Genomic DNA, 25,057 nt, shown 5'->3' with positions numbered 1-25,057 from the left:
TTTTTTTTTTGTTTTTTGTTTTTTAAACTGAGGAGCCCAGAACTGGACAATACTCCAGATGTAGCCTGACCATGGCAGAGTGGAGAAGGATCACCTTCCTCAACCTGCTGGCCATGCTCTCTGCAACACACCCTGGGATACACTATTCTTCTTGGCCACATGAGCATACTGTTCACCGTACCTGCTGTCCACCAGAGCCAGTAAGTCCTTCTTACAGCTACTTTCCAGCAGGTCAGCTCCTAACCTGCACTGATGCATGCAATTACTTCTCCCCATGTGCAATACTCTACACTTGCTCTTGTTGAATCTTATCGGATTCCTCTCTGCTCAGCTTACCAGTCTTTCCAGGTCTTGTTGAATGGTAGCACAATCATCCCGTGGTGTGTCAGCCACTCCTCTCAGCTTTGTATCACCAGCAAACTTGCTGAGGATGAACTCCATCCCTTCATCCAGGTCACTGATGATGCTCAGTAAGATTGGGCCCAGTAACCACCCCTGGGGAACATCATTAGTTACAGGCCTCCAACTGGATTCTGCCACTGATTGGAGCTATCTGAGCTCTTTCTGTCAGTGAGTTCTCAATACACCTCATTGACCTCCACTCATCTATCCCACATTTGACTTGACCTCATTACAAGGATGTTGTAGGAGAAAGAGTCTAAAGCCCTGCTGAAGTCAAGGTACACAACATCCACTGCCTTCCCCTCATCTACTCAGATGGTCATGACAGCATAGAAGGCTATACCAGATTGATCAAGCATGATTTGCCCTTAGTGAATCCATGCTGACTATGCTTGATAACCTCCCTTTCTTCCACTTGCTCGGAGATGCCTTCCAGAATAAACTGCTCTGCCACCTTCCCAGGGACATACGTGAGGCTGATGGGCCTGTAGTTTTACGGGTCCTCCTTCTTGCCCTTCTGAAGACGTGAGTGACATTGGCTTTCTTCCAGTCCTCAGGCACCTTTCCCATTCCCCATGACCTTTCAAAGATGACAGAGGGTAGTGCAGCAATCACTTCTGCCAGCTCCCTCAGCACCTATTAGTGCATCCCATCAGGGCTTGTGGATTTGTGTGTATCAAGTTTGCAAAGACAATCTCTGACCAGATCCTCATTGACCAAAGTGAAGTCTTCCATTCCCCAGACCTTCTCTCATCTCCAGTGTCTGGGATTCCTGAGGGGCAGTCTTAGAAGTAAAGACTAAAGCAAGAGAGGCATTCAGTAACTTCACCTTCTCAGTGTCCCTGTTACCAGGGCACTCACTTCTGTCAACAGCAACCCACATTTTCCCTGGTCTTCCCTTTGCTATTCAAATACTTAAATGAAGTCCTTCTTGTAGTCCTTAACCTCCTTTGCCAGATTTAATTTCAGGTGAGCCTTAGCCTTCCTTGTTGTATCCCTGTGTTCCCTGCCTACGTTCATATATTCCTCCCTCATAGCGAGACCTCTTTTCCACATTGCACTGACCTTCTTCTTCCACTTGAGTTCTTCCATGAGCTTTCTGTTCATTCATGTAGGTCCTCTGCCACCTTTGCAGAATTTCTTTCTCTTACAGATGCACTGAACTTGAGCTTGGAAGAAGTGCTGCTTGAATGTTAACCAACTCTCTCCAACCTCCTTGCCTCCAAATGCTCTAATTACTGGGATACCTCCAAGTAGGTTCTTGAAGTGGTCAAAGCTGGCTCTCCTCAAGTTCAGAGTGGTAATCCTTTAATCCTATTTAGTACCTTTCTTCTTCCACGTAAGGTTTTGAACTTCAGTATCTCACAATCACTGCATCTCAGGCTGCTCCCAACCATCATATAAACAAACCCTTCCCTCTTTGTGAGAACAAGGTCCAGCAGCACACCTCTCCTCACTGGCTCCTCCATGATCTGCCACAAAAAGTTATCTTCATCTCATTGCAGAAACCTCCTGGACTGCGTGTTCATGGCAGTGATGATTTCCTGCAATTATCAGGGTGCTTGAAGAATCAGCACCTGGGACTGTGAGACTACTTTCAGCTGTCTATAGAAGGCCCCATCAATTTCCTCCTCCTGATCAGGCAGCCTGTAGTAAACATCAACAACGGTGTCACCCGTATTAGTCTATGCCTTAGTTCTCACCCACAAGCTCTCCACTCCACTCATTCATCAGTCATCCCTACATGGAGCTCAGTGCATTCCAGTTTTTCTTTCATACAAAGAGCAATTCCACCATTTCACCTTTCTGGCCTGTCTTTTCTAAAAAGGACATATTCATCCATGACAGCATTCCCAGTCACATGAGCTGTCCCACCATGTCTCTGTGACAGCAGTGAAATCACGGCCCTGTGACTGCACATAAATCTCCTGTTTCCTCCTGTTTATTCCCCACGCTGCATTGGTATACAGGCACTTTAGAGAAGAAAAGGGAGCAGAGGGTGCAAGTATCCCTAGAGGGAAGCAAGAGGATCCCCTGTAGCTATACACACCTGTGAGGCAGCTGGCATTGTGGCTCTTGTCATGCAACACAGCTAAAAAACATCCACCACTATTCTCGTTGGCCTGGTTCATTCCCCAGTTGATTGCAATGGGGTTTTATAGTCTTCTTGGATTCTACCCATGTTCTGCTTTACTGCATCCTTCATGCCCATGTGAAAGAGCAACAGGGGATAGTAGTCTGTGCTCTTGACAATCTGTGGTACCCTCTCAGTGATGTCCCAGATCTTGGCTCCTGGGAAGACCTCTCAAGACTCCCATTTACATCAGTTTGCTACAGATAAGTCTCATTTTTAAATATCTCTGTACATAATAATATCAGACATTTAGTTCTCCAGTGTTTAGTTTTATTATTATACTGAGATCTTTAACCAATACACTCTTGAGTCTTGTCCTTAATGAAACATATGCAACATCCTGAAGTTTTTAAGAGCTCAGATGTTTTAGAACTGAGGCTCAGTACTGTACGTATGAAGAGCAGTGAATACATCCAGCAGCCTCTCTGAGAGTTTGTACTCATGGCCCTGCACTTATTATGCCTGAAGCCAATCCTGCTACAAAGTACTGTGTCTTTCAAGCAGATGTCAAATGTAGACAGGCAGGATGTTCTCCCCATACTCTGTGTTCCACTATGGAATGAGCTGTCTTCATAATTCTAGTCTAAACTAATACATGAATTTTCTCCTCTTTGCTTTCTGTTAGATGTTAAACTACCAATTATATCAAAACATCATTAGTAACCTCAGATTAGCACACTAAAAAGTCTGTGATCAAACACGACAAGCCATATCTAAATACTTTCCTCAACTACTTCTACACCCCCCCCTGTGTGAAACATACTTACCATGGATACTGCTTACCAAACTGGAGCTGTAGCGCATGCAGAATTTTATCCTGTGTGTCAGCATCACGAACATGAAGAACATTTTCACCTAGATGAAAATAACAAAATAGGACGAGTCACCTACTTAAATGATGTTAGAGGATAAGAACTGCTTTACAAATGAATAAGGAAGTAATCATTTTTAGTTCTTCTGAGCAGGAGACTCCAGCCAAATCAACGTTACTCTTACAGAACATGAAGGGTACAGTACTAGTTTTCAACAGAATTCTGTAAGTACAGTGAAAACCATAGACAAGTGGTCAATCTGCATGACTGAAATACCACAATACAGATTTATATATACAATACACAATTCCTAATGTGGTGATGGGTTCCTGTTTTTAAAGTGAAAAATGCATACAAGTGAACATGGAAGTAGCTATAAAGGATAACAATTAGTCCCCTCTCTGCTAAATGGGATGCACTGCAAATGGAGATCTATATTTAACTTGTCTACAGATAAATGCCTCATTATCTCATCACTAACGTGATACAGAAATATGGGAATAGCCAGCAAAGCTTTAAGAGGTCAAAAATTAAGTTTTACTGACACTGCAGGATGGTCTCTGTAAAGCCTTTGTTTTACTTTATTAAGTGAAACAAAAAACCTTCAGAACTACAAAAAAATTAAAGTAGTTATGCAAACACTTACCTGTTTCTCTTCCTGTCTGGCGTGTCCCCAAGTTGATAACAGGTGTGCCAAATGCTCCCACTTCTCTGACACCACAACTGCTGTTACCAATCATACAACCAGCATGGGCAACTAGCTGAATGAACTGGTCAAATGGGACATGCTTCACTGCCCGAAAATTGGGATGATGTTCAATGCCCTTTTTTCTCATCACCCGAACCATCTCTTTGCTTCCTACACAAAAGCAAAAGACATGAATAAAGGAAAAAAGTTCAATGAGAGTCTCAACACACAAAGAAGTGAACAGCAGCCTACTGAATTGTCACCTCTGGGCTGTTTTTGTTCCCTTTCAGGCACATAAACTTAAGTTTAATCCCCAAAATCATTTCAACAAATCTAACATAATTTTTCAGTTAGTGCAGGAGGCATTGCATGTTGCTTCCATATGTAATACAGTTTCCCTTCATCTTCCTTCCACACTGAAAAGCTGTGATGTCCTTCAGCAATTTGGACAAGGACAAGTTGCAGTGGATGCAAGTCTGACGCTGAGATCATCCAGCTATTTCCATCTGGCTGGAGATTCTGGGAAAAAGCCCTCTGTAAGAACCAATGTATGCTTCACAACTAGTTATCCGTCCTTCTGTCACGCAGGCATTTTACTCACCTGCGTCTACATTGGGGAATAGAACAAGCGTTCTCTTGTTAAAGGAAATGAGCGCATCTAGTGTCAGTTCAAACATCTTTATGGAATGTTTAATATCTGTGGTTACAGGATGTTGCAGAGCAACTATATAATCTCTGGGTTTAACATCTTCACCTGTTCAAATGGAAAAAAGAAGAAAAGGGGTTTTTGTTTTTTTAGTAGCAGAGAACAGTAAGAGGAGGGAGTGATGTGACAGCTTATTATTTACCTCTCTAGGCACGACTCGTAACTTTTACTCTCCAAAGCTCAACACACTGTTAACTTTCAGGCCTAGATCTCAATCTTTGCAGGTCTAAACCAGAGCTGAGAGCTGTTCTCACATCTCCCTGAGTCTGTAATCACATGAAAGCTTTGAAGCTGCTCTTAACTTTCACTGACGGCAGCAAGAAATGAATCTTCCTGAAGGGCTGCTTCACAACAGGAGATGAGTAGGTTTGTGATTGTCATTATCACTCATTACTTGGGTTTTCCGCCAGCTCTCCATCATCATGCAAAGACTTTATTCCTAAAGCTATACTTGTTTTTGCGTATTTATTAAACAACTGATCTGCTACACAGTCACCTACTAATCTAATAAGATTCCATTTTCCAAGTACTCAGGCTACCGTGCATTACAGGAGACTGCTTTGTCAAATTTAACTAGAAAGCACAAAAAAATCAACATTTACAGGAAATACTTCTAAGTAAATCAAAAGTGGTAAGCACATATGGCCCTATTACAATAAATTCTGCAAAGGAACGTTCAGAATGCAAATTTGCTCAATTCTTTTTAGATTAATTCTAAATAGCTCTGATTCTCTTCTGACACATTCTTTACACCATAATAAAAGTGTTCATATAGGAAAAAGTCTACTTTTAAATTGTTTGCATCAGAGAAATTACCAATTTAAGGTCTTGGTGGTGGGTTTTTTTTTGTTTTGTTTTGTTTTTTTTACTTTGTTAAAGGACTAAATTTTCTGCTAAGACTGATTTGCAGCTTTTCTTACATACAGAATGAATACAGAATAAAGCCAAATGTACAAATAAAGCTATGGTAGATACTGGTAGCAAATACATTCCTTCTCGTTGTTTGTTCTTTCTTTAGAAGAAATACTTTCATAATAATCCCCAATTAAAACAAAACCCACTACGAATAAGTCTGTCCTTCTTTGTTTCCCATACATTTCCTAGAATCACTGGGCAATAGATCCCCAAGGCAGCACAGACCATGGATTAAGAACTCAGTGAGTTTGTCTAAAGTCATTTGAAAACCATAAAGAAGTGGATGCTCACCTAGCCATACACGTATAACACTCATGTAGTCCTTATTTTTGGCAGAGAGAAGCTTGTCATATGAAGGACAGCCTGCTAAAAGGATGCGATCGTGGTCTTCACACATGGCTATCAAATGCTGCTCTGCACTCCTTGTGCAGCACACGTGGTAATGGGCAAGTTTGGTGATAGCATGTCTAATAGAGTCGTCAATGGTCCCACTGACTTCCCCACCTTCAATGTGAAGAATGCGAATATTCATCAGGGCTGCAGATGTGGCTAGTGCCAAAGCATCAAATCTGTCACCATGAACTATCATTATGTCAGGTTTCAGGCGGTTCAGGACATCTGGTAACTTCACTAATGCGAGGCCTACTGATTCCACCATGGCTGCCTCATCCTCCCCTCTCACAATAGTGTGCAATCTTGTATGAATATCGAAGTCATCTTGTTCAATCATGCGATAAGTGTTACTAAAGATAAGAGAGAAAGGGTTAGAGGAAATAGAACTTGGATTTACAGCAACACAACTTGACAATATAATTGCACACCAGAACACTAGAATAGTTGTACTATGTTTGAACAAAGGCCCGCATATCAAGTCTCCCTCACTAAGGAAAGTAATCTGGGAACACTTTAGTCTATATAAAGATCATTCCTCCTACTCCAATTCCATCAAGTTTTCTGTACACCTTTAATAAAAAGTTTTGCTAAGCATGTTCCAGAACCCCTAGAAACTAAACTCTTTATTCATGTCTTTGCAGGGTCTACTGGAAAACTGATATGGCTCATTTTCTTTTCTGAAAAGATATGCCAGTTCTTCACCAATAAACAGACCTTGTTGGATGAATGTATAAATACAACAGAAAAAAATGCAACGCTGAAGACTGCTGCTTGCTTAAACCTAAGAGAGAAAAGAAAAAAAAAAAAGTTTTCCCATTTTGTCTTCAACCTATCTACATTCACTGCTCTTATCTAAAGGTTACACTTATAAATTAATTTAAATCAGACTGGAACAACAAAAAACCCTCTTCAGCTAGCGAAGCAGGACTGGCTTATTTTTCCAGCCTGACCATATGCTAACCTGACAACAGGGGTTTTTTTGTTTGTTTTTTGAATCGGGTTAGTTTTAAGGTATTGAATTCACATTACCATATTATTGGATGAAAACAATGGCCAGTGCAAAGCAAGAAACAGAGCACAGTACTGAGAATGGGCAGCAGTTACATTTCCTCTCTTTGCAGTCTGATGTAATAAAACTACCCATGACCTCACAAAAAATCACACCTTAACTTATCATGTGCCAAAATTGCTAGTTGGGAAGCCCAGAAAGTGCTTTTACTTGAAGATATTCATGACATTTCTAATAGTTTAACAGTGCTCGAATGCTGAGACCGTTATGCTAAAACCTTACTTCGACTTGCAAAGTGTTTTCTTAACAGTTTAATTCTCTTAGCCCAGTTTGATAAAGGCATCTGGAGCAAGATCAGACATAAAGAACCCCAGCAAAAGTATACACATTCTTCCTTCTGCCTTCCTCCTTTCCCTCAGCAGATAGGAGAATGCTTATCTGGGATATAGGAAGTTCTTACAAAGGAAAGGATCAGAAACAAGACATTCCATCTACCAAGGCAGGTAATGTGACTGCTCACTTACACATTATTAGGAAGGGGACCCTAATCTCTCCTGCCAAATGATATCTAATACCTCTCCTTCCTCTACCTCTAGTCACTCATTTTGTAAGAAAGAGATTATCCTACGCTGCTTTCTTCCCCTGCAATCCTGGAGGTGAGAACTAACAGTACTTACCTGCAATACCAGTTATACAAAAACTTTATCCAGTTAAGTATGTAAATTACAAGAGCTTCAACTTAGAATGACTGCAAGTTATCTTTTTGCCACGAAAATTCAAAATTGTAACACATTTTCATTTGACGATAACCACATTCTAAGGTAAGTCTGAATGAACTGAATTGCTCACTTTATTAGAAACTGTGTTGAAAACCTCAGTTCCAGCACTTACACAAAACTTTCTAAAATTCCAAGACTGATTTGTTTAAAAAAAAAAAAAAAAAAAAAAAAAAAGCAATCTTAGTAGAAGCTGAAAATTGAGATAGAATATAACGTCTGAAAAATGATTTTTAAAATTTTGTTATGTGCTTTCATGATTTCAAGCATTTTGTGACCTAGCATTCATGATTGTACTGCCAACACATCAGAAACAGAATGAGAATGGGAGAGATACAAAAATCCACCTTACCCATAATCATCAATCAAGTGGGAACCAAGCACTACGACATCAAGCTCAAAGAACTGTGGTTCTGCCTTAATACCAAACATAATAGGAGCTAATTTTGAATAATCAGCACGGTTGCAGGTAGCAACACAAACACGAAGTTTGTGGTTGTTTCCATTCTTCTCCATGTCTTCTTTTTGTTTCTGTTTTGAAAGATTCTTGAAATACTGTTCCTAAAAAATAAATGAATAAATAAATAGAAACCATTAGTAACAATGTTATAGCAAATAAATGGCACACGTTATGAATAGCATATGTAACTGTAGCCCATAACTATAGACATATACTGCCTTACCCACTGCTAGCAGACAACTGATATCTTACAGTACTTAACATTAAAAGATTTCAGAAAATAAAGAGTAGGGTTGTTCTTTTCATTTATTTAGAACTCACTATTTTAACACATTTTCTTCTATTGGTAATTCACATATTCTATACAAATAATATTTAAATACTACAGAGTTCAATTGTAACTCTTAAATTCTGGAACACTGAAAAAGGGAGCAAACAGCGTAGAAAAACTACAAAGCTGTGGTCAACTTGTGCAGGTAGAAAATTGGAATGGCCAAAGCTCAGCTGGAAATCAATTTAGCTATTGCAGTCAAAGACAATACAAAATGCTTTTATAAATGCATCAACTGCAAAAGGGGGATTAGGGAGAACCTCCATCCTTTATCAGACATGAGGGAAAATGCAGTGATGGAAGATGATGACAATGTTAAGATACTTAATGACTTAATGATTAAGTTATGGTTAAGATACTTAACCATACTTAAGCACTGCAATAGGCTCCCCAGGGAGGTGGTTGAGTCACCATCCCTGGATGTGTTTAAAAACTGTTTGGATGTGGTGCTCATGGACATGATTTAGCAGAGGGTTGTTAGAGTTAGGGTAGTATGGTTAGGTCGTGGTTGGACTCAATGGTCTTTAAGGTCTTTTCCAATCTGAGTGATTCTATGACTTTTTGCCTGCTTTTTTTAGGAAGGCCAACTGTTCCCAGGATACACAACCCCTCTGAGTTGAAAGATGGTGACAGGGAACAAGATGAAGCACCTATAGTTCAGTGGGAAACAACAGATAACCTATTACATCTTTTTAATATTCATAAATTCAAAGGGCTGGATGGAATTTATTCATGGGTACTGAAGGAGGTGGTGGAAGCACTCACCAAGCCATTCTCAAAAATTTGCTGACAGTCCTGGCTAACTGGGAGGTCCCAGATGACTGGAAGTCAGTGAATGTGACTCCAGTCTAAAAGAAAGGCAGGAAAGAGGATTAAGGTAGCTACAGCTCTGCCTGTACACATCTTGGTACTGGGAAGGGTTATGGAGCAGATCCTCTTGAAAACTGTCAAACAGCAGACATGGAACAACTGAGAGATCAATGCAGCCAGCATAGCTTTATGAAAGGCTGTGGATGCTGTCTATTTGAATTCTAATAATTCTAAAGTGTTTGACACCATCTCCCACACTATTCTCCTGGTGAAACTGGCTACTCATGGCTTAGACAGGTGTACAGTTAGCTAGGTGAAATGACTGGATGGATGGGCTCAAAAGGCAAACAGAAGTCAGTCCAGTTGGTGGCTGATCAGCAGTGATATTCTCCAGGGATCAGTCGTGGAGCTAGTTTTATTTAACACTTTTATTATATATCCACTTCCAGAGGAAGAAGGATCAAGTGCACCCTCACTAAGTTTGCTGATGACATCAAGTTAGGCAGGCACGCGGATCTGCTTAAGAGTAGGAAGGATTTACAGAGGAATCTGGTTAGACTAAATCAATGGGCCAAGTCCAACTGTATGACATTCAACAATACTCAGCGAGTTAAATCTATCTGGAAACCAATCACCAGTAGGGTTTCTCAGAGCTCTCTTTTAGGTGCAGCTCTCTTCAAAGTTTCTGTAAATAACTTGGTTGCAAGACTGAAAGGAAGTCTAAGTGAGTTTACTGATGACACTAAATTGGAAAGAACTGTTGATTCCCTTGAGGGTAGAGAGGTCTTGCTGGGAAACCTTGACAAACTAGAGTTCTGAGCAAGCACCAGCCACGAGAAGTTTAAGAAGAGCAAGTGCCAGATTCTGCACGTGGATAAGGTAATCCTGGTTAGATGCAGACTGGGACACAAGAGGTTGAAGAGCAGCTCCATGGAAAGGGATCTGGAGGTTCTGACTGATGACAAGTTGAATGTGAGCCAGCATTGTGTACTGGCAGCCCAAAGGGCCAACCACACCTTGGGGTGCAGCAGGCCCAGTGCTGCCACCAGGTGAGGGGAGCGGCTGTCCCCTCTGCTCTGCAAGGATATTAAGTTACAGAGAAGTGTTCAGAGAACAGCAATGAAACTGGAGACTAGAAGAGTTATGAGAGTGACTGAGAGACTTGGGCTGCTTCATCTGGAAGAGGCTGAAGTAAGACCTCATCTTTCTCTGGAAGGACCTGAAAGGAGGTTGCAGTGAAGAGGGTGTTGGTCTCTCAGGTGATAAACATAAGGAAAAAAAAACCACATGTTGTGCCAGGGGATTTTTAAAATAGACATTAGGAAGAATTTCCTCCTTTAGAGTGTGCTCAAGCATCGATACAGGCTGCTCAGAGAAGTGCTGCAGTCCTCATCACTGGAGGAATTTAAGAGGCGTTAGAGGCATAACTACAGGAGCTGGTTTAGCAACCAGACGTGGTAGGTCAGGCTGCTGATTGAAATTTACGATCTTGAAGGTCTTTTCCAATATAAATAATTCTATAATTCTAAACAGTAGGATGACTTTTCCCTATTCCAATGGAACTTTCTAGCTAAGAAAATTATTGGCACAAAAATAAATCAAAGAAAAAAAAAATCTGTTTTAGAACTACAGAATGGAACAAACTGCTAAGAGATACATTCACTGACAGGCTCCGTGAACAAAAGGAAAGTTTTTGCTCAAATCAGTTTATGTATCTGTCAAACACACTTTGGTGAAATACAGTGAGTTAAATATTGACTCCTAATCCCTTTCATACTATGTTGCGGGGCAAAGTACATCAAGATATTAAATAATACAACATTGGGTTAAGTTACAGTAAAACAACAATTTTCGGAGGCAATAATGACAATAATCAGTAGTTGATCTGGAGTCTATTTTTGATTGCTGTTGCTGTTGTTTATTTTTAAAAAAGGATTCTTAACATCTTAACAATTAAGATGCCCCAGGAATTGAATACTTTTTTTAATTAAACAAACAAAACAACAACAACAAAAACAAAACAAAAAGCAAACATCAGCAGGTAACGTAGCAAGACATTTACTCTAATGGACTCTTCTAACCTATTAAATAGCTGATTAAACTTCGTAATCCTGTTTAATATTTACCTGCCCTATGTTTACCATTTTACCTTGCTCTTTTCGGTTATTTCAGAAAATGGGGAAAAAAAAAAAAAAAAAAAAAAAGGTTAAGAGAGAAAGAAAAATTCATTAAAAAAATATAGAGGACCCAATTTACACCTCTGCCTCCCTTTCTCCCCTCAACAGAAATCACCATTTTGGTAGGAGAACATCAGACCAGGTATGTTTTTGTAGTTCTCTTTCTGAGAATAACTGGATTTTAAATAAGTATTATGCTTGGGGTAAGAAATTTAATGCTATGTCAGATTTTTACTGCATTTTAGTGGCAAGTAAACTAGAGGTGACTTTTCCCAGCTTAATGCAGAAGGATGCTCCTCTCTGACACAGATATAGCAGTATCAATCTCTGTACTCGTTTAGTTAGCTAGGGAAGCTCTTCCCAAGCAGCTGCTGTGTAAGCACAACAATAACACTGACTGATTTCATGCTCCTTTAATTTTTGGTATTTACAGGGCAATGGAAGTTGGCTGTGGGGAGAAGAGAGAATTACTTCCGCAAGGTCTGAGCCATGATGGAAGGATCAAATTTTGTACTTTCACAGAAGACTTAAGGTCAGATGACAGCCAGGGGTTACATGCTGTGCACTATACACAAATAATGCAAAAAGAAATAGGTTTTTAGCTTTGTCACATTCTGACATCAATATAATTTTCCTTTAGTTGATTCTCTATTACTGACACTATTGCACAGATATTCCTCCACGTTCACCTTATAAATGGGGGAAAAAAAAAATCTCATTTTTCAGTAAATTTTTAAGACAAAGTCCATTAGGCTATTTTAGCATCCCACCCTCGTGACAATTAAAAAATTCATCAGTTTTTCCAAGTTCTCCCTATTTTTCATGCATATTACATTTTGTCACATATAACAGCCACAACAAAAAATATTTTGCAGTCATGTTAGGACTATCAGAAATCCATCTCAAGTTGTCAGTGGTAAAAGATATTTCTAGTTTCCACTTGCTATCCATTAAGGCTCTGTGAAACTATAATCGACACGGTGACTTTTTTTTCCCCTAATATAACTCCATCAGACACAATTTACCTTTGAGAACGAAAGAAGAGCGGCAAAAAGCAATGACAGCTGCCATGACTGAGCTCATCAGAAATGGCATTTCTCATTCACCCTTGCAAAACAACAATGCCAGCCACCTTCAGCAGAACAGATACAACCTGGAACTTCAGCGACTTATTCTTACGACAAATTAAGCTGAATTCTATAAATCCAGCCATAAGTTAATAGCATTTGTTCTACAGTGAGCCGTTACATTTGTATTTTCATTAGACCCTTGTACTGTGTTAATTGAATACCGGATTACACTTTCAGACGGTAACGCCTCAAACAAATTAATTACTTCCTCCTGCTAGAACTTCCGCAGTTATCTGTTTAGATGATGGCTGCTTTCATTTGATCTCATATTTCCTTTTGTCCAACGGTCTACAAATATTTTAAATGCACATACGGCATTCAGTCCCTCAAACTGAAAATGGGAGAAAGAGTGCCTGCAGAGCCACGTACACTGAGGTCAGGGCGTGCGTCACCCTTTATCACCACACACAACCTCGAACCACATCACCAGCAGTCAGACCCAGCAGCAACACTGCTTCCCCAGTTCTAAACCAGCCTCTTTTGGAGATGCTCCTGCGCAGCACATCCCAGCTCTGCACGCCTAAAAACAGCAACGAATTCAAATGAAACCACATCGAAGATGACATCCTTAAGGCGTGCCTTTGAAGCCGCACGAATGACGTTCCCGGATCAGACAGAAACCTCTCACCGGAGTCCCGCGTACGCTGCCGCACACAATTCCACATTTCAGCTTCAGTTAACACTAGGTTTTGGGCAGCCCCGAAGCGGAATTATTTTTAGTACCCTCTGCAGCACAAGTTTAACAAACAAACCCGTGTGAGCCACGCGCAGGCCTCGGTGCAGGCGGGCGTTCTGCGGCTGCCAGACCGACGGTTTTCCCCACCCCACAGACGCTCCCTTAGGAGAGCCCACCCGCAGCAATCCGAACCGAACCGTCCGCCGCCTGACGGCCCGCAGCAGAAGCGAGGCGCTCCTCCCCGCAAGCTCGCTCCTCCTTTCCCCCAGACCCGCCGCCTCACAGGGGCCCGCTTCGTCCCCGCGCGCCTGCACCCATCGCCGCCGCGCCCAGCCCCGCGCCCGGCCGCCCGCACGCCCGCGGAGCCTCCGCTCCTCGCGGCAGACCCTCGCCCTCCCCCACCCCCGACCAGCCCACGCGACGCATGCGCGCCCCGCCCGGCGATGCCCCCGCAGGCAGCGCTCCTCCGCCGGCTGCCCGGAGCCCTCCCCGCGGCGCGGCCGCCCCCTCAGGGCCCACCGGCGGTCACCTCGCTCGGCGGCCGCCTCTTCCCGCGCCGCGCTGAGGCCGCAGTGGCGGCGCCGGAGCCGCGCGCGTAGCAGCCCCGCCCACGGTGGGCGGGCGAGGGACAAGCGCGCAGCGGCGGATCCGCGGCTGGGGCACGTGTCTGACCCTCTGGAGGTGCTGCTGTGCCGCGCGGTTCTGCGGCCCCGGTGTTAATTCAGCCGAGAGCGCCTGTATCGACTTCATCCCGTTAGCGTCACTGGCAGTGCCGCGATGGAGCTGGTTTAAAACCTGCCTCCAGGCGTTACTCAACACCTGTGTGTTTCAGATGACTGTAAAAGATGCCTCGTTTTCTCAGGCTGGGTCTGACCTGGATCTGGGTTCAGTTCCTCAGCAGCACTTGCCCACTGTGTTTTCCTACAGAAATGCCTAAATAAAATGCTGCAGTGCCACATAATCCTAGTCAAAGGAGGGTTCTTGCGATTTTTCTCCCTGATGGATTTCTGATTAGTGCCACTGAAGCCTGAGAAACTGACAGACTGATGTGGCAGGGCCATCCATCCTCAGACACTTAGAAAATACCAAGCTCATGGCACATTTATCTATTTGGCACCTACGCTCTGAGAGTTCTTTAGACTAAAGTGTGTCTTTCAAAGTGTGTCTTTCTCCAAAGTGTGTTCATCCATCCACAAGGGCTGCTCTCCTACTATTTTATGATATTGGCCCATGACATCAGAGGATGGTGTTGGTACAGCAGCAGAGGTGGATCCTTCCCACCAATATCCCATTACATATTGTTACCATGTGAGAGATGGCAGTAGAGGGGCACCCTGACACCATAACGGCCGACACAGAAGCGTGTACGAAGCAAAGGTGGGTCACTGAATTCCTCTGTGCAGAAAAAATCACACTCATTGGCATTCATTGACGCTTGGTGAACTTTTATGGAGACCAAACAGCAGATGTCACACACTGAGGTGGCATGTGGCATGTTTCACCAGTAGTGACAGTGATGTGAAAGATAAGCCATGTTCCAGATGGCTGCATACAGCTGTCACACCATGAAATGAAGAGCGTCTTGATCAGCTCATCCATGCAAATAGGAAGATTATGAACAGAGATGAGTACTGGCTCCTGTGCATTGTAAACAATGGTTGCAACATCAGAATAACACCAAGTTTGCACCAATTGGGTCCCACAAATACTCTCATGGGAACAGAAAGAACACTGTACGCCAGTTTGTCAGGACCTATTGAACCAATATGAGGCTGAAGGTGACCATTTCCTGGATCACATCATTACCAGTGATGAGATGTGGTGTCACCAACTGTGAGCTGGAGTCAGAATGGCCATTCGTCAAATGATGACACGTGAATTCCTCATCAAAGAAAACAAGACACAACACACAGCCTTTAGGAGGTACAGTGATGTCTTTTGGGATAGGAAAGGGGTGATCCTTCTGGATTTCCTGGAAGCCAGACAAACCATCAGATCTAACTGCTACTTCATGACACTGACTAGGCTGAAGGCTCAAACATCCAGAGTTAGACAAGAGAAGGAGACAACCTTTCTTTTGCAGCAAGATAACACCACGCCCCATACCTCTTTGAAGATGGTGGAGCACATTGCCATACCCACCATACAGATAGGCACCTTCTGATTTCCATCTGTTCAGGCTGATGAAAGATGAACTGTGATGGCAACATTTTCCTAGCAACCAGCCTTCACTGGTGTTACAAGAGCAGCGTGCAGGCTTTGCTCATCGCTGGCAAAAGGCACAGATACTGGTGGGGACTACGTTGAAAAAGAGTATTTTGTAACTGAGAATTTGCTCTTTGAAATAGTACTATTGTGCTCTTTGTACCTCTTGTAGTTTTCTTGTAAATAAATAGGAGACATTACTTTCAGATTGACCTATATAACGTGTTATATCCCTTCTGCTTTCAATTTCAGATTCTCAAGAAAGATTTATCTTCATAGTGCCTCCTGTGGGCAACTCAACTAAAAGAAAATAAAGGAATCAGAAAAGTTATACTCCTATCCCCTCACTAGGGAAAAAAAAATTGGCTTTTCCCACAAGGTTTTGAGGAACAAGTATAGGAATTTTCAATCATAAGACATCTTAAGTGGCTTTTGTTGTAAGAAAGGAATGAAGGGAGCAAGGGAGGAAGAGGGGAAGGGAGGAAGGGAGAAAGGGAGAAAGGGAGGAAGGGAAAAAGGGAGGGAGGTAGGGAGGTAGAGAGGGAGGGAGGGAGAGAGGGAGGAAGGATGCACGAAATGCATGAAAGAACTTGAATAATAGAAGTAAGGGCTTCCAGGACAGCTAGTCCTTCTGATGCAGTCATTATTTCTGAGGAATGTGGTGTCCAGAACCATTCAGCTGCTGCGAATGCACTCTGTTATGAATGTACCTCACAGGAAAAAACTGGGTAACACCTACCATATGATACAATGAGAATATAAGCAGATGCACACAGCAGGAAAAGCATACTAAGACATTGCCTTTCTGGATCTTCTTGTTTGTTCTTCACAAAACTACCAGGTGAGCAGTGCAGTCAATACTTACTGCAAGCAACCACAGCAATTTTAGGTCAGTATTACCACAGCATGGGCTTGCAACTTATATCTGATGTTTCAGAGAAAGAGGAGATAGGGAAGATGAGATGAAGTCATTTACACTATGCAAGATTTGGAGTTTTATTTTCTTCTCCTCACAGCACAGATCTCTCACATCCCTGCTCAGAATTTTACAGATAGATGACATGGATGCTGGTAAGCTTGTTAGGCACGGAGTTCCTTGCCAAGGAAACGAAAACTTAAAAATATCTGAAAATTGGAGAACATATGATAAAATGAAGTCCACCAAAACCCCAGGTAAAGAGAACTGATATTCTCACTGAAATTACAGGAATTGGATAAAGACATCACAAGACTTTAGAGTTGCCAGTGTTCTGTAACAGATTAATAACCTTTTTCTTACTAGAACAATAACATATGGTGATTTTTGGTGATTTATTATATAATTTATACTTACCTATAAAATTTGAATTAAGTTTCCAGCAACTTGCTAGAGCAGAAGATGCAATAGATGCACAGTATGAAAGGCAGCCTCTGTTCTGATGGCCTCCTTGGCCGAGGAGGGCTAAGATAGTACCTATATAAAACCCACGCAAAAGAGTGCTGACGACTTCAATTGATTTATATCATTTCATACAATCTCTGATGACGTGAGCCTACATCTTTAACTGAATGAAACTTCACACAATTCCCCCCCTCCCAACCCTGTCTCTCTAAAAATAAAACAGTGGAACTGACCCACTTTCTGCTGCCATCGCATGATCCACTCTGCTTGTGTGATCAATCCAGTGCTTCAAGGGTCTGTTTTCTTTACTTGAGTTAAAAGCTCTTAAGGACATGGTTTGTCTGTTTCAAGTTCCTCTCCTGTGCACTTCTGCTAGAATAAACATGGTTACTATTGCTGATTCATGCTTGTTGACACACGTCAAGCATTCACTAGGGGATACAGCACACTTCAAGCTGGCTTTGAAGCAGGTGGGGTTGAACAGTGATGGCAGCCTAGCTGGGGTGATGCTTGTAGCAGGATTTTCAAGCAGGATGGCAAGATGCAGTCTGCTGAAGCCTGTGCTGTGTCTAAGCCTCAGTTAAGCAGAAAAGACAGTCTATTCAAAACTGGCTAAGATGTGTTCAAACAGGATTGAATACGGCCACTGTACCTAATCAATAGTATTTGGACAAAAGCTAGGGAGGAATCAACATGGTTGCCAGCTGTTGTCATTAGGTAAGAACAGTGGTAAGTCTGTCAACAAACAGATTTCCATTTTCACTTCATCTTTGTTTGGGAGTGGTATTTGTCAGGCATACTTGACAAAGAAAACATGCAGAAGAAATGGCCAAGTTAGCTTGATGCAAATGCCTCTCAAATGTGAAAGGCCATACAACAAAACTAAGTTCTTAAAGCATTCTCAGTTTTCCTCACCCTGGGCTTCTACCACAACTTGTTAATTCTGTTTAAAGAGACTCAGTTACAAAGCATAGCTTGATCTTCTGTCTGGCTTTCAAGAGGAAGCTAAAGCTGCATCATTTTTCCTTCATGCATGCTGTATTATCTCAACCTTAAAGATGTAAGACACCAAAATTATTATCTGCCATTAGTGCTGTGGCTCTAATCTTGTGTTCCACATTCCACCCAGCACTCGGCCCTCACTCCAACCTTCCTGTCAGTGTCATCACTGGTGGTGGGCATTTTTGTCTCAACAGGTGCAGAGACTGAGGGCAGATCAGACTCCCTAATGAGAGAGGAGCTGCTGTGCTTGTGGGTCTGTGCAGGCTTGCAAGCTCCAACAAAGGTGTAGGGATGTGCTGCCAAGGAGCAGGAAGTGCAAGACAAGCCAGAAGCTGGGAGGAGTGGGAAAGAAGCAGAAACGCACATCTACTGATAGGATTGCCTGATTTTTCCCACTTACAATTGAGATATGATATTGAAAAGAATATTAAAAGGCTGGCAGTGAGGAATGTTGTAGCATCAAACTCTGTCATTCTGTCAGTATTAATAACTACTTCCAGCACTGCCACCAGGTCTAGAGGTTTCTACTTGTTCATCTTGTCCAGCTAGTACATAAGCTTTACAGCTTTTTTATAGCTTCTAATGTGCTACATCCTACTTGCTTGCAACTGTGTTTTCAATGAGACTCTGATGACAAATACGTGCTAGTCCATAATTTCTAATTTTAGGGGGGTTAATACTACTACATAGCTACAAATAAATAAATCACAGATAAAGCTCAGATCTAGACTGAAGAATGATACAAGTAAAAATGTATTTCATCCTTTTTTTCCATGGTAAAATTGCTTTGTGTAATTTGTAAAAGTCTAATTTGGCTTTTAGCTTCTATGAAGACAAAAAGAAAAAGTGATTGTAGAGATGGTTATGCTACACAATACAGTTTGCAATTTCAGGAAAGCTGGGGAAATTTTTAAAGACAGAATATAAAATGTGCAAAGAAGTGAGAGAAATCTTTCTTGTTCTTCTTTTGCGTGTATGTGTGTGTGTGTCTATGTCTGTGTATATGTGTATAGCCTTCACTAAGAAATGGGCAAATCCTCCTGACAGGTCCTATTAGCTCAGTTATGCAAACATCATTTTTATTTGTGTGACTTTTAGAGCAGTCTTAATTCCTACACTATTAAGTGGCTGTTATCTGGTCCTGAAACAATTCTGTTTTTTTGTTTTTTTTTTTTTTCATTTGAAGATCCTTGCAGAAATGCTGTGGAAGACTCAGATGACAGTCAAAAGCACAGCACCAAGCACTATCTACAAGTACATTCTTGTTTTTAATTTGGTGCCAGGGATAAAACAACCTCGTTTTTTGTTTAGATTATCTATAGCCCACATTTTCATTACTCGCAGTCTCCAGAAATGGTTTTGTTCTCCAAACAAGAAGCAAAAGTCAAGGTAAAGTAAGAACAAATGCACAAATTTAAAGGAGGCACAATCTCTAGGGACTGTGCAAGAAGACTGCACAGACCTTCTGTAAACACATTTTACTTGGACAGGAAGCCAGGACTTTGCAAATGACAAAGAGCAAAGTTTTAAAGTTCAGGATGACATTTAGAAAGTGGAGGAAAAAAAAAAAAAAGCAACTCATACAGTAAATGGTAATTTACTTCTTTCCTTCTTTCCTTTACATAGTTAAACTAAAACAGAAAATTGCATCTAAAGCATCTGAGTTGTGATCAGCAGTTATTCTTAGTCAACTTCCAGGACAGTCTCATTTTCTCAGCTGGACTTCTACGCATGGTATTTCATTAGGGCTTTGATTTTGGTACTCAATGTTTGAATGAAAGATAGTCTCAAATTACAAATTAAAAACAACTGCTAAAATATTCCCTGACTTTGCAGGAAAGGTGATGCTCCCAGTAGGTGCACTAACCTCCACAGGTTGTGCTGAGGCTCTCCTGGAAAGGCCGTACACCACCAGAGACAGGCAGCCTATTTTCACGAGGCGAGATGTGTGCCAGGATGTAGAAGGCCACCCAGAGCCATATGGTTACAGACACCTTCTGATCAGCTTGGCTGCAGAGGCAGTCATGTTAGAAATCTGCATAAGCATCCCTGCCTTTGACTAAGAGGACTATTTGCCTGTGCTGTCTAAAACCTTGCCAGGCAATTCTGCAGTACTGACAATGTGTAGCATGCTCTTGTGCCTCACACTAAGTCCCATGAGCCGTCTCATTCTTTTACAACAGAATTATGAGAAAAATGTGGCAATTCAAAAAGGATTTTCAAAAGGATGGTTTGCATTTTTAAAGCAAGGTACTTAATGGGAAAGTCACCACGACCAACTTCCACCGCATGGAATTATGCAGGTTTGCAAAAAATATTAGAGGGATCCTTGACTCTGCCCTAGTCTCACTTTTGTGTAATACATAAAAATCCCCTTTTCTTGAGCATCATAGCATTGATGGGATTCTCAGTTCCTTAATTATTTCCCACGGCGTGGGCTGCCAACTGTCTCACTAGCTAAATACTCCAGGCTGCAGGTAGAATACTTAAATATAAAATGTCACAGGAGTAGAGGTGAAGGTCCTTCTGATACGAGACCAAAAGTCAAAAACTACTCTCAGTTTTTGTGTGGTAATATTCTACTGTCAGGGAGGACTTCTGCCTTCTGTTGCCATCTGTGCTGCTCACTTCATTGTTATGAATGGGGAGCTTTGATAAGGTTAGTTCCTATCTCTATGTTGGTTTACTCTTTTCAGACTCTGATGTCATGACACAATGGTGTCATGTTTAAACTTAAAGCACCATGGGGAAACACAGCTACAAGAGGTCAAAAAAACTTTGTCAAAGAATTTTTTATTTAAAAATAAAGACTATGGACATATTTTCAGTGCTTGCTGGAAATCCACTTTTTTAAAGTCTGTATCTTAGATGGATGCTGTCACTGGAGGATATCCAAGATGATGTTATTTCTCAGCACCTGCAGATCTGAGGGAGACTGGGAGCTAGATCTGAGCTCAAAGCTGGCTGAGAGGCAAGAGGAAAGCCAGGATGTGTGAAGACACACTTTTGAGAAAGAGGAATTTCAATACAACATGGTAAGACATTCAGATGGGACAAGACCTCTTTGCACATACAGGCGCACATCTTTGGTTTTGTACTTTGGCAGACATCACAGAATCACAGAACTGTAGGAATCAGAAGGGACCTCTGGAGACCATCTAGTCCACCCCCTGCTAAAGCAGGTTCCCTACAGGAGGTTGTAGAGGAGAACGTTCAGGCAGGGTTTGAATATCTACAGAGAAGGAGACTCCTCAACTGCTGTGGGCAGCCTATTCCAGTGCTCTGTCACCCTCACAGTAAAACAGTTTATCCTCAGGTTCATCTGGAACTTCTTGTATTCCAGTTTGTGCCTACTGCCTCTTGTTCCATTACTGCACACCACTAAAAAGAGTCTGGCCCTACACACTTGACAGTCACCCTTTAAATACTGATAAGTACTGATAAGATCTCTCAGCCTTCTCTTCCCCAGGCTGAACAGTCCCAGGTCTCTCCGCCTTTCCTCATAGAGGAGATGCTCCAGGCTCCTTATCATCTGTGTGGCCCTCTACTGGACTCTCTCTAGAAGTTCCCTGCCTTTCTCGAACTAGGGAGCCCAGAATTGACACGGTACTCCAGATATGGCCTGACCAGGGCAGAACAGAAGGATCTGCTGGCCATGCTCTTTTAAAAATGCAACCCTAGATACCATTGACCTTCTTGGCCACAAGGGCACACTGCTGGCTTATGGCCAACCTACTGTTCACCAGTGCAACCAAGTGCTTCTCTGCAGAGCAGATCTCCGATGTCTTTTCTGCATCTTTCCTGCATGCAGTTGTATCTTCTGGTCACAGACACAAAAAGGGATGAACCTGTTCTACAGGTCGTATTGAGCAGCCAGTAGTAACCACTTTGGGCAGAGCAAACCCTGTGCTGAGAGTGCTGCCCAAGGGGATGAAACAAGAACCTGCCTGGGGTTTGGTGGGGATCTCGAACCCCTTGGGAGCACCTCGTCAGCCCCCATGGCTCAGTGTCCCCTTCTCCCTCTGTCTGCCTCTCTTTTGCTTTTCCCTCAGCAGCACCTTCGCTTCCGTTAGCTGAACGCATTCAGAGAAAATCTACTCAGAAATACAGCCCCACAGAGAACGAAGCTCCATGTCAGTCCGCTGGCACCTACAGCCCCCCACCCACCCGCTGCCCATAACCTGCTTGGGATGCGAATCTTCCGAGGCCCCACATCTTTCTTCTCAATGGGTGCCTACCGAGCACCCGGCACAATAGGGCCATACCTCATCGCCACCAGGACAACAGCAAAATAAATGTAGTGACTGATAATGCTAAAATCTAACATCCTGAAACCTTCTCCGACCGCCCTCCCGGCGCTAACCCTAACACGAGGGAGCCTAAACCCAACGCATCATCCAACAGTACGCGGAGAAGTCACAAGAAAGACGGTGCCGGCTGAGCGAAGGCTGCCAGCTCTCAAACCTTAACACGGACTATCCAGCAAGGCTGAAGCCGCGCAGCACGGCGGACCTTCCTGCACGGCGGCCAACATCCCACGCGACACGCGGGGATCGGGGGCTCCGCATCCCGTCCCGTCCGCCCGGCGCCGGCCCCGCGGGATCCAGGCACGGCATCTCGGGGCGGCGCCCCGCTCCCGGGGGCTCCCACACCGCCTCATCCCCCTCCCCCGCGGGCTGCGCGGAGCCGCGCCGCTGACTTACATGGGGACCTTGGACGGGCGACTCCCGGCGCGGCGGCACGTTGCTGCCCATGGCCGAGCCCCTCGCCGCCGGTGCTGCCGGTGCCAGGCCGAGGGAGTAGAAGGAACGGGAGAGGCGCCCTGAGCCGGGGGCCGCGGCTGAGCCCCAAGCACCGCCCCGAAGGGCGGGGAGGAGGGAGGGATGCGGGAGAGAGGGAGGGGTGCGGCAGTCAGCCCATCACCACTATGCCCAAGCACATTCACCTAACACCTTTATAGCACGACCACTTCAGTCAGCAAATCTGTGTCAGTTCTACTAAGCAGCTCCCACGCTGTGGTCGGATTTGTGCCCACACATATCCAAATCAGCAGTAGTGGCCATAACCATCACTGAAAGATTTTGTAACTCAGGACCCACATGCTGTGCTAATAACTGCTTTCATCCTCCTCCCATAGCCAGATAGTTTATGGTTTTGCATTTTTTGCCGCTGTGTTTCTGGCTGCTCATTTTACACTATTACATACTTAAAAGCCAGGCAGCTACAGCAAAAGGTTTCAAAAATGGACACTTTTAGAATAGGAGATTCTATAAGAATAAGAATTGTAGAATAAGAGCTTAAGGAGGTAGTTTGCTGTGAAAATTGTGTTTTTTTCCTTGCTCTCCACACACATAACTGGCACAACTATTATTTTTTAAAATGTGTTTTAAAGTAGTTTTTTTTTTCTGTTGAGTTCTTTGCTTCTTCTGTGTCAGAAAGTTACTTTAATTTTTTCTGTCTGCAATCTGAACTGAACCCATCCATGCTACACTCTCTTTTATTAAGTCACATACCTTTCCTTCACATTTTTGCAGCTCATAGTGCTTCCCAGCTTTGAAACACCAACAGATTTTCTTCCCTCAGAGCAGTATTATAAGTATGTATGTATTTCCATAAATATACATAAGTCACTCTGACAGAAATGTCTCCTTCCTTAGTTCCTAAGGAAACTACAACAGATACAAAGAGCACAGTAACACTATTTCAAAGAGCGAAGAGCTGTGCATTTCTAACAGCAATGAACAAGAGCCTGCACACAACTTTCCTAACAATCTGCACCAGCAGAGGTGATCCACTGTTGCTATCACTATTTCTGAAATGCACCACCCAGTGCCTCACTGCGTGACATCTGCTGTTTGATCTCCATAAACTTTCAACAAGCACTGATAAACATCAATGGGTGCCTTTTTTTTTTTTTTTTTTTCCTGCATAGAGGAATTCAGTTCCACCCCTTTGCTTCAGACACCACTCTGTCAGAGTGCCCCTCTGCTGCCATTTCTCACATGGCAACAACATGTGATGGGATATTGGTGAGAAGGATCCACATCTACTGCCCTAAGACCAACATCAGCCCCTGATGGCAGGGGTCATCATTATAAAATAGGAGGTATTACTTTCTGATCAGCCTTCTTATATGTAGGTATGTGTTTTTTTAAAGATTTGTCAGTTATGGGAGATTTCAGAGAGCAAACTGTATTCAAATTTCCCTGTATCAGATGCTTGGCTACTAGTATTTCCCCAGTGGTAACAAAAAAGGGCTGTTAGAATTGGAGCACAAGGCTTTGTATTTTCCCTGTGACAGCACTACATAGAAAAAAAAATGTAACCAAAAAACCCACCACACCTAAATGTCCATGAGCTTCCCCAGCCCCGACTTCCTTCTTACTGTACTTTTCCACCTTAGCAGACATTGGTCATCCTGCTTCTCCAGGCTTCAGTAATCACCCGTCTGGCATGGGACCTCTACTTCCTACTCTCCTGATGATTAATCTACTGCCAGAACAACTGGCCTTTGTTCTGGAGGGATAATAATGCAAACTCATTCATGCAACTCACTTGTTCCTCTCATACTACACTAGAAAGCTGTGAGTCTGCTAGGAGCTCTGTCTGTGAGAGTGCTTCCATTTTATCCTTACCTCCCCACATTACGCCTCTGATTGATTGGCCCTATTTGCTTCTCCTGAAACTTCACAGCAGCGGAAGCCACTGCTGGCCTGGTTGATCAGCTGGAACTCAGGTCAAAGCACCCCTGTTGTCTAGTAGAGAGAAGGGAGAAGCTTTGATTTTGTACAGTTACATGGGATATTAATATGCATACAGTGCTGTATGGGCAACACAGTGATGGCACTGGAGCTTCAAAAATTCATGCCTACCAGGGCATCTCCACATATTTCTCCTAGTCTTTCCTACCAGGACATAGGCAGCACCCTAATTTTCCTTGGGCTGTCAACACCTTACAGGTTCACCCCTTCTGAGGGATATGTGGCTCAGAGTCCTCTGGCCTGACCAAGTGGGGTGGCAAGAAGGGAATTGAATTTTTTGCAGCGTTTT

General features: G+C 43.0%; 1 protein-coding gene across 6 annotated transcripts; it reads right to left on the bottom strand.

Moving 5' to 3' along the window:
- Nucleotides 1-390: 390 nt before the first annotated feature.
- On the bottom strand, nucleotides 391-22,730 carry LOC122162650 (bifunctional UDP-N-acetylglucosamine 2-epimerase/N-acetylmannosamine kinase-like). Of its 6 annotated transcripts, none has more exons than XM_042823135.1 (8): nucleotides 13,949-13,991; nucleotides 13,113-13,263; nucleotides 8,188-8,396; nucleotides 5,949-6,400; nucleotides 4,638-4,790; nucleotides 3,995-4,207; nucleotides 3,304-3,391; nucleotides 391-2,049 (listed from the first exon to the last, which is right to left on the bottom strand). In XM_042823135.1, the coding sequence occupies exons 3-8, from the start codon at nucleotides 8,349-8,351 to the stop codon at nucleotides 1,956-1,958; spliced, it is 1,164 nt and encodes a 387-aa protein (XP_042679069.1). In that variant the 5' UTR covers nucleotides 8,352-8,396; nucleotides 13,113-13,263; nucleotides 13,949-13,991; the 3' UTR covers nucleotides 391-1,955. The 6 variants fall into 6 exon arrangements, with proteins under 6 accessions (XP_042679069.1, XP_042679070.1, XP_042679067.1 ...); XM_042823136.1 differs by lacking the exon at nucleotides 13,949-13,991 and adding an exon at nucleotides 13,372-13,479; XM_042823133.1 differs by lacking the exons at nucleotides 13,113-13,263; nucleotides 13,949-13,991 and adding an exon at nucleotides 22,711-22,730.
- Nucleotides 22,731-25,057: the final 2,327 nt, after the last annotated feature.

Source organism: Centrocercus urophasianus, unplaced genomic scaffold (assembly GCF_019232065.1).
Source record: "Centrocercus urophasianus isolate 14NV4802_14NV808 unplaced genomic scaffold, USGS_Curo_1.0 seq_214, whole genome shotgun sequence".
In the NCBI taxonomy this organism is placed as follows: domain Eukaryota; kingdom Metazoa; phylum Chordata; class Aves; order Galliformes; family Phasianidae; genus Centrocercus; species Centrocercus urophasianus.
The sequence above is the reverse complement of the archived record's forward strand: the minus strand, read 5'-3'. Positions and strand labels throughout refer to the sequence as shown.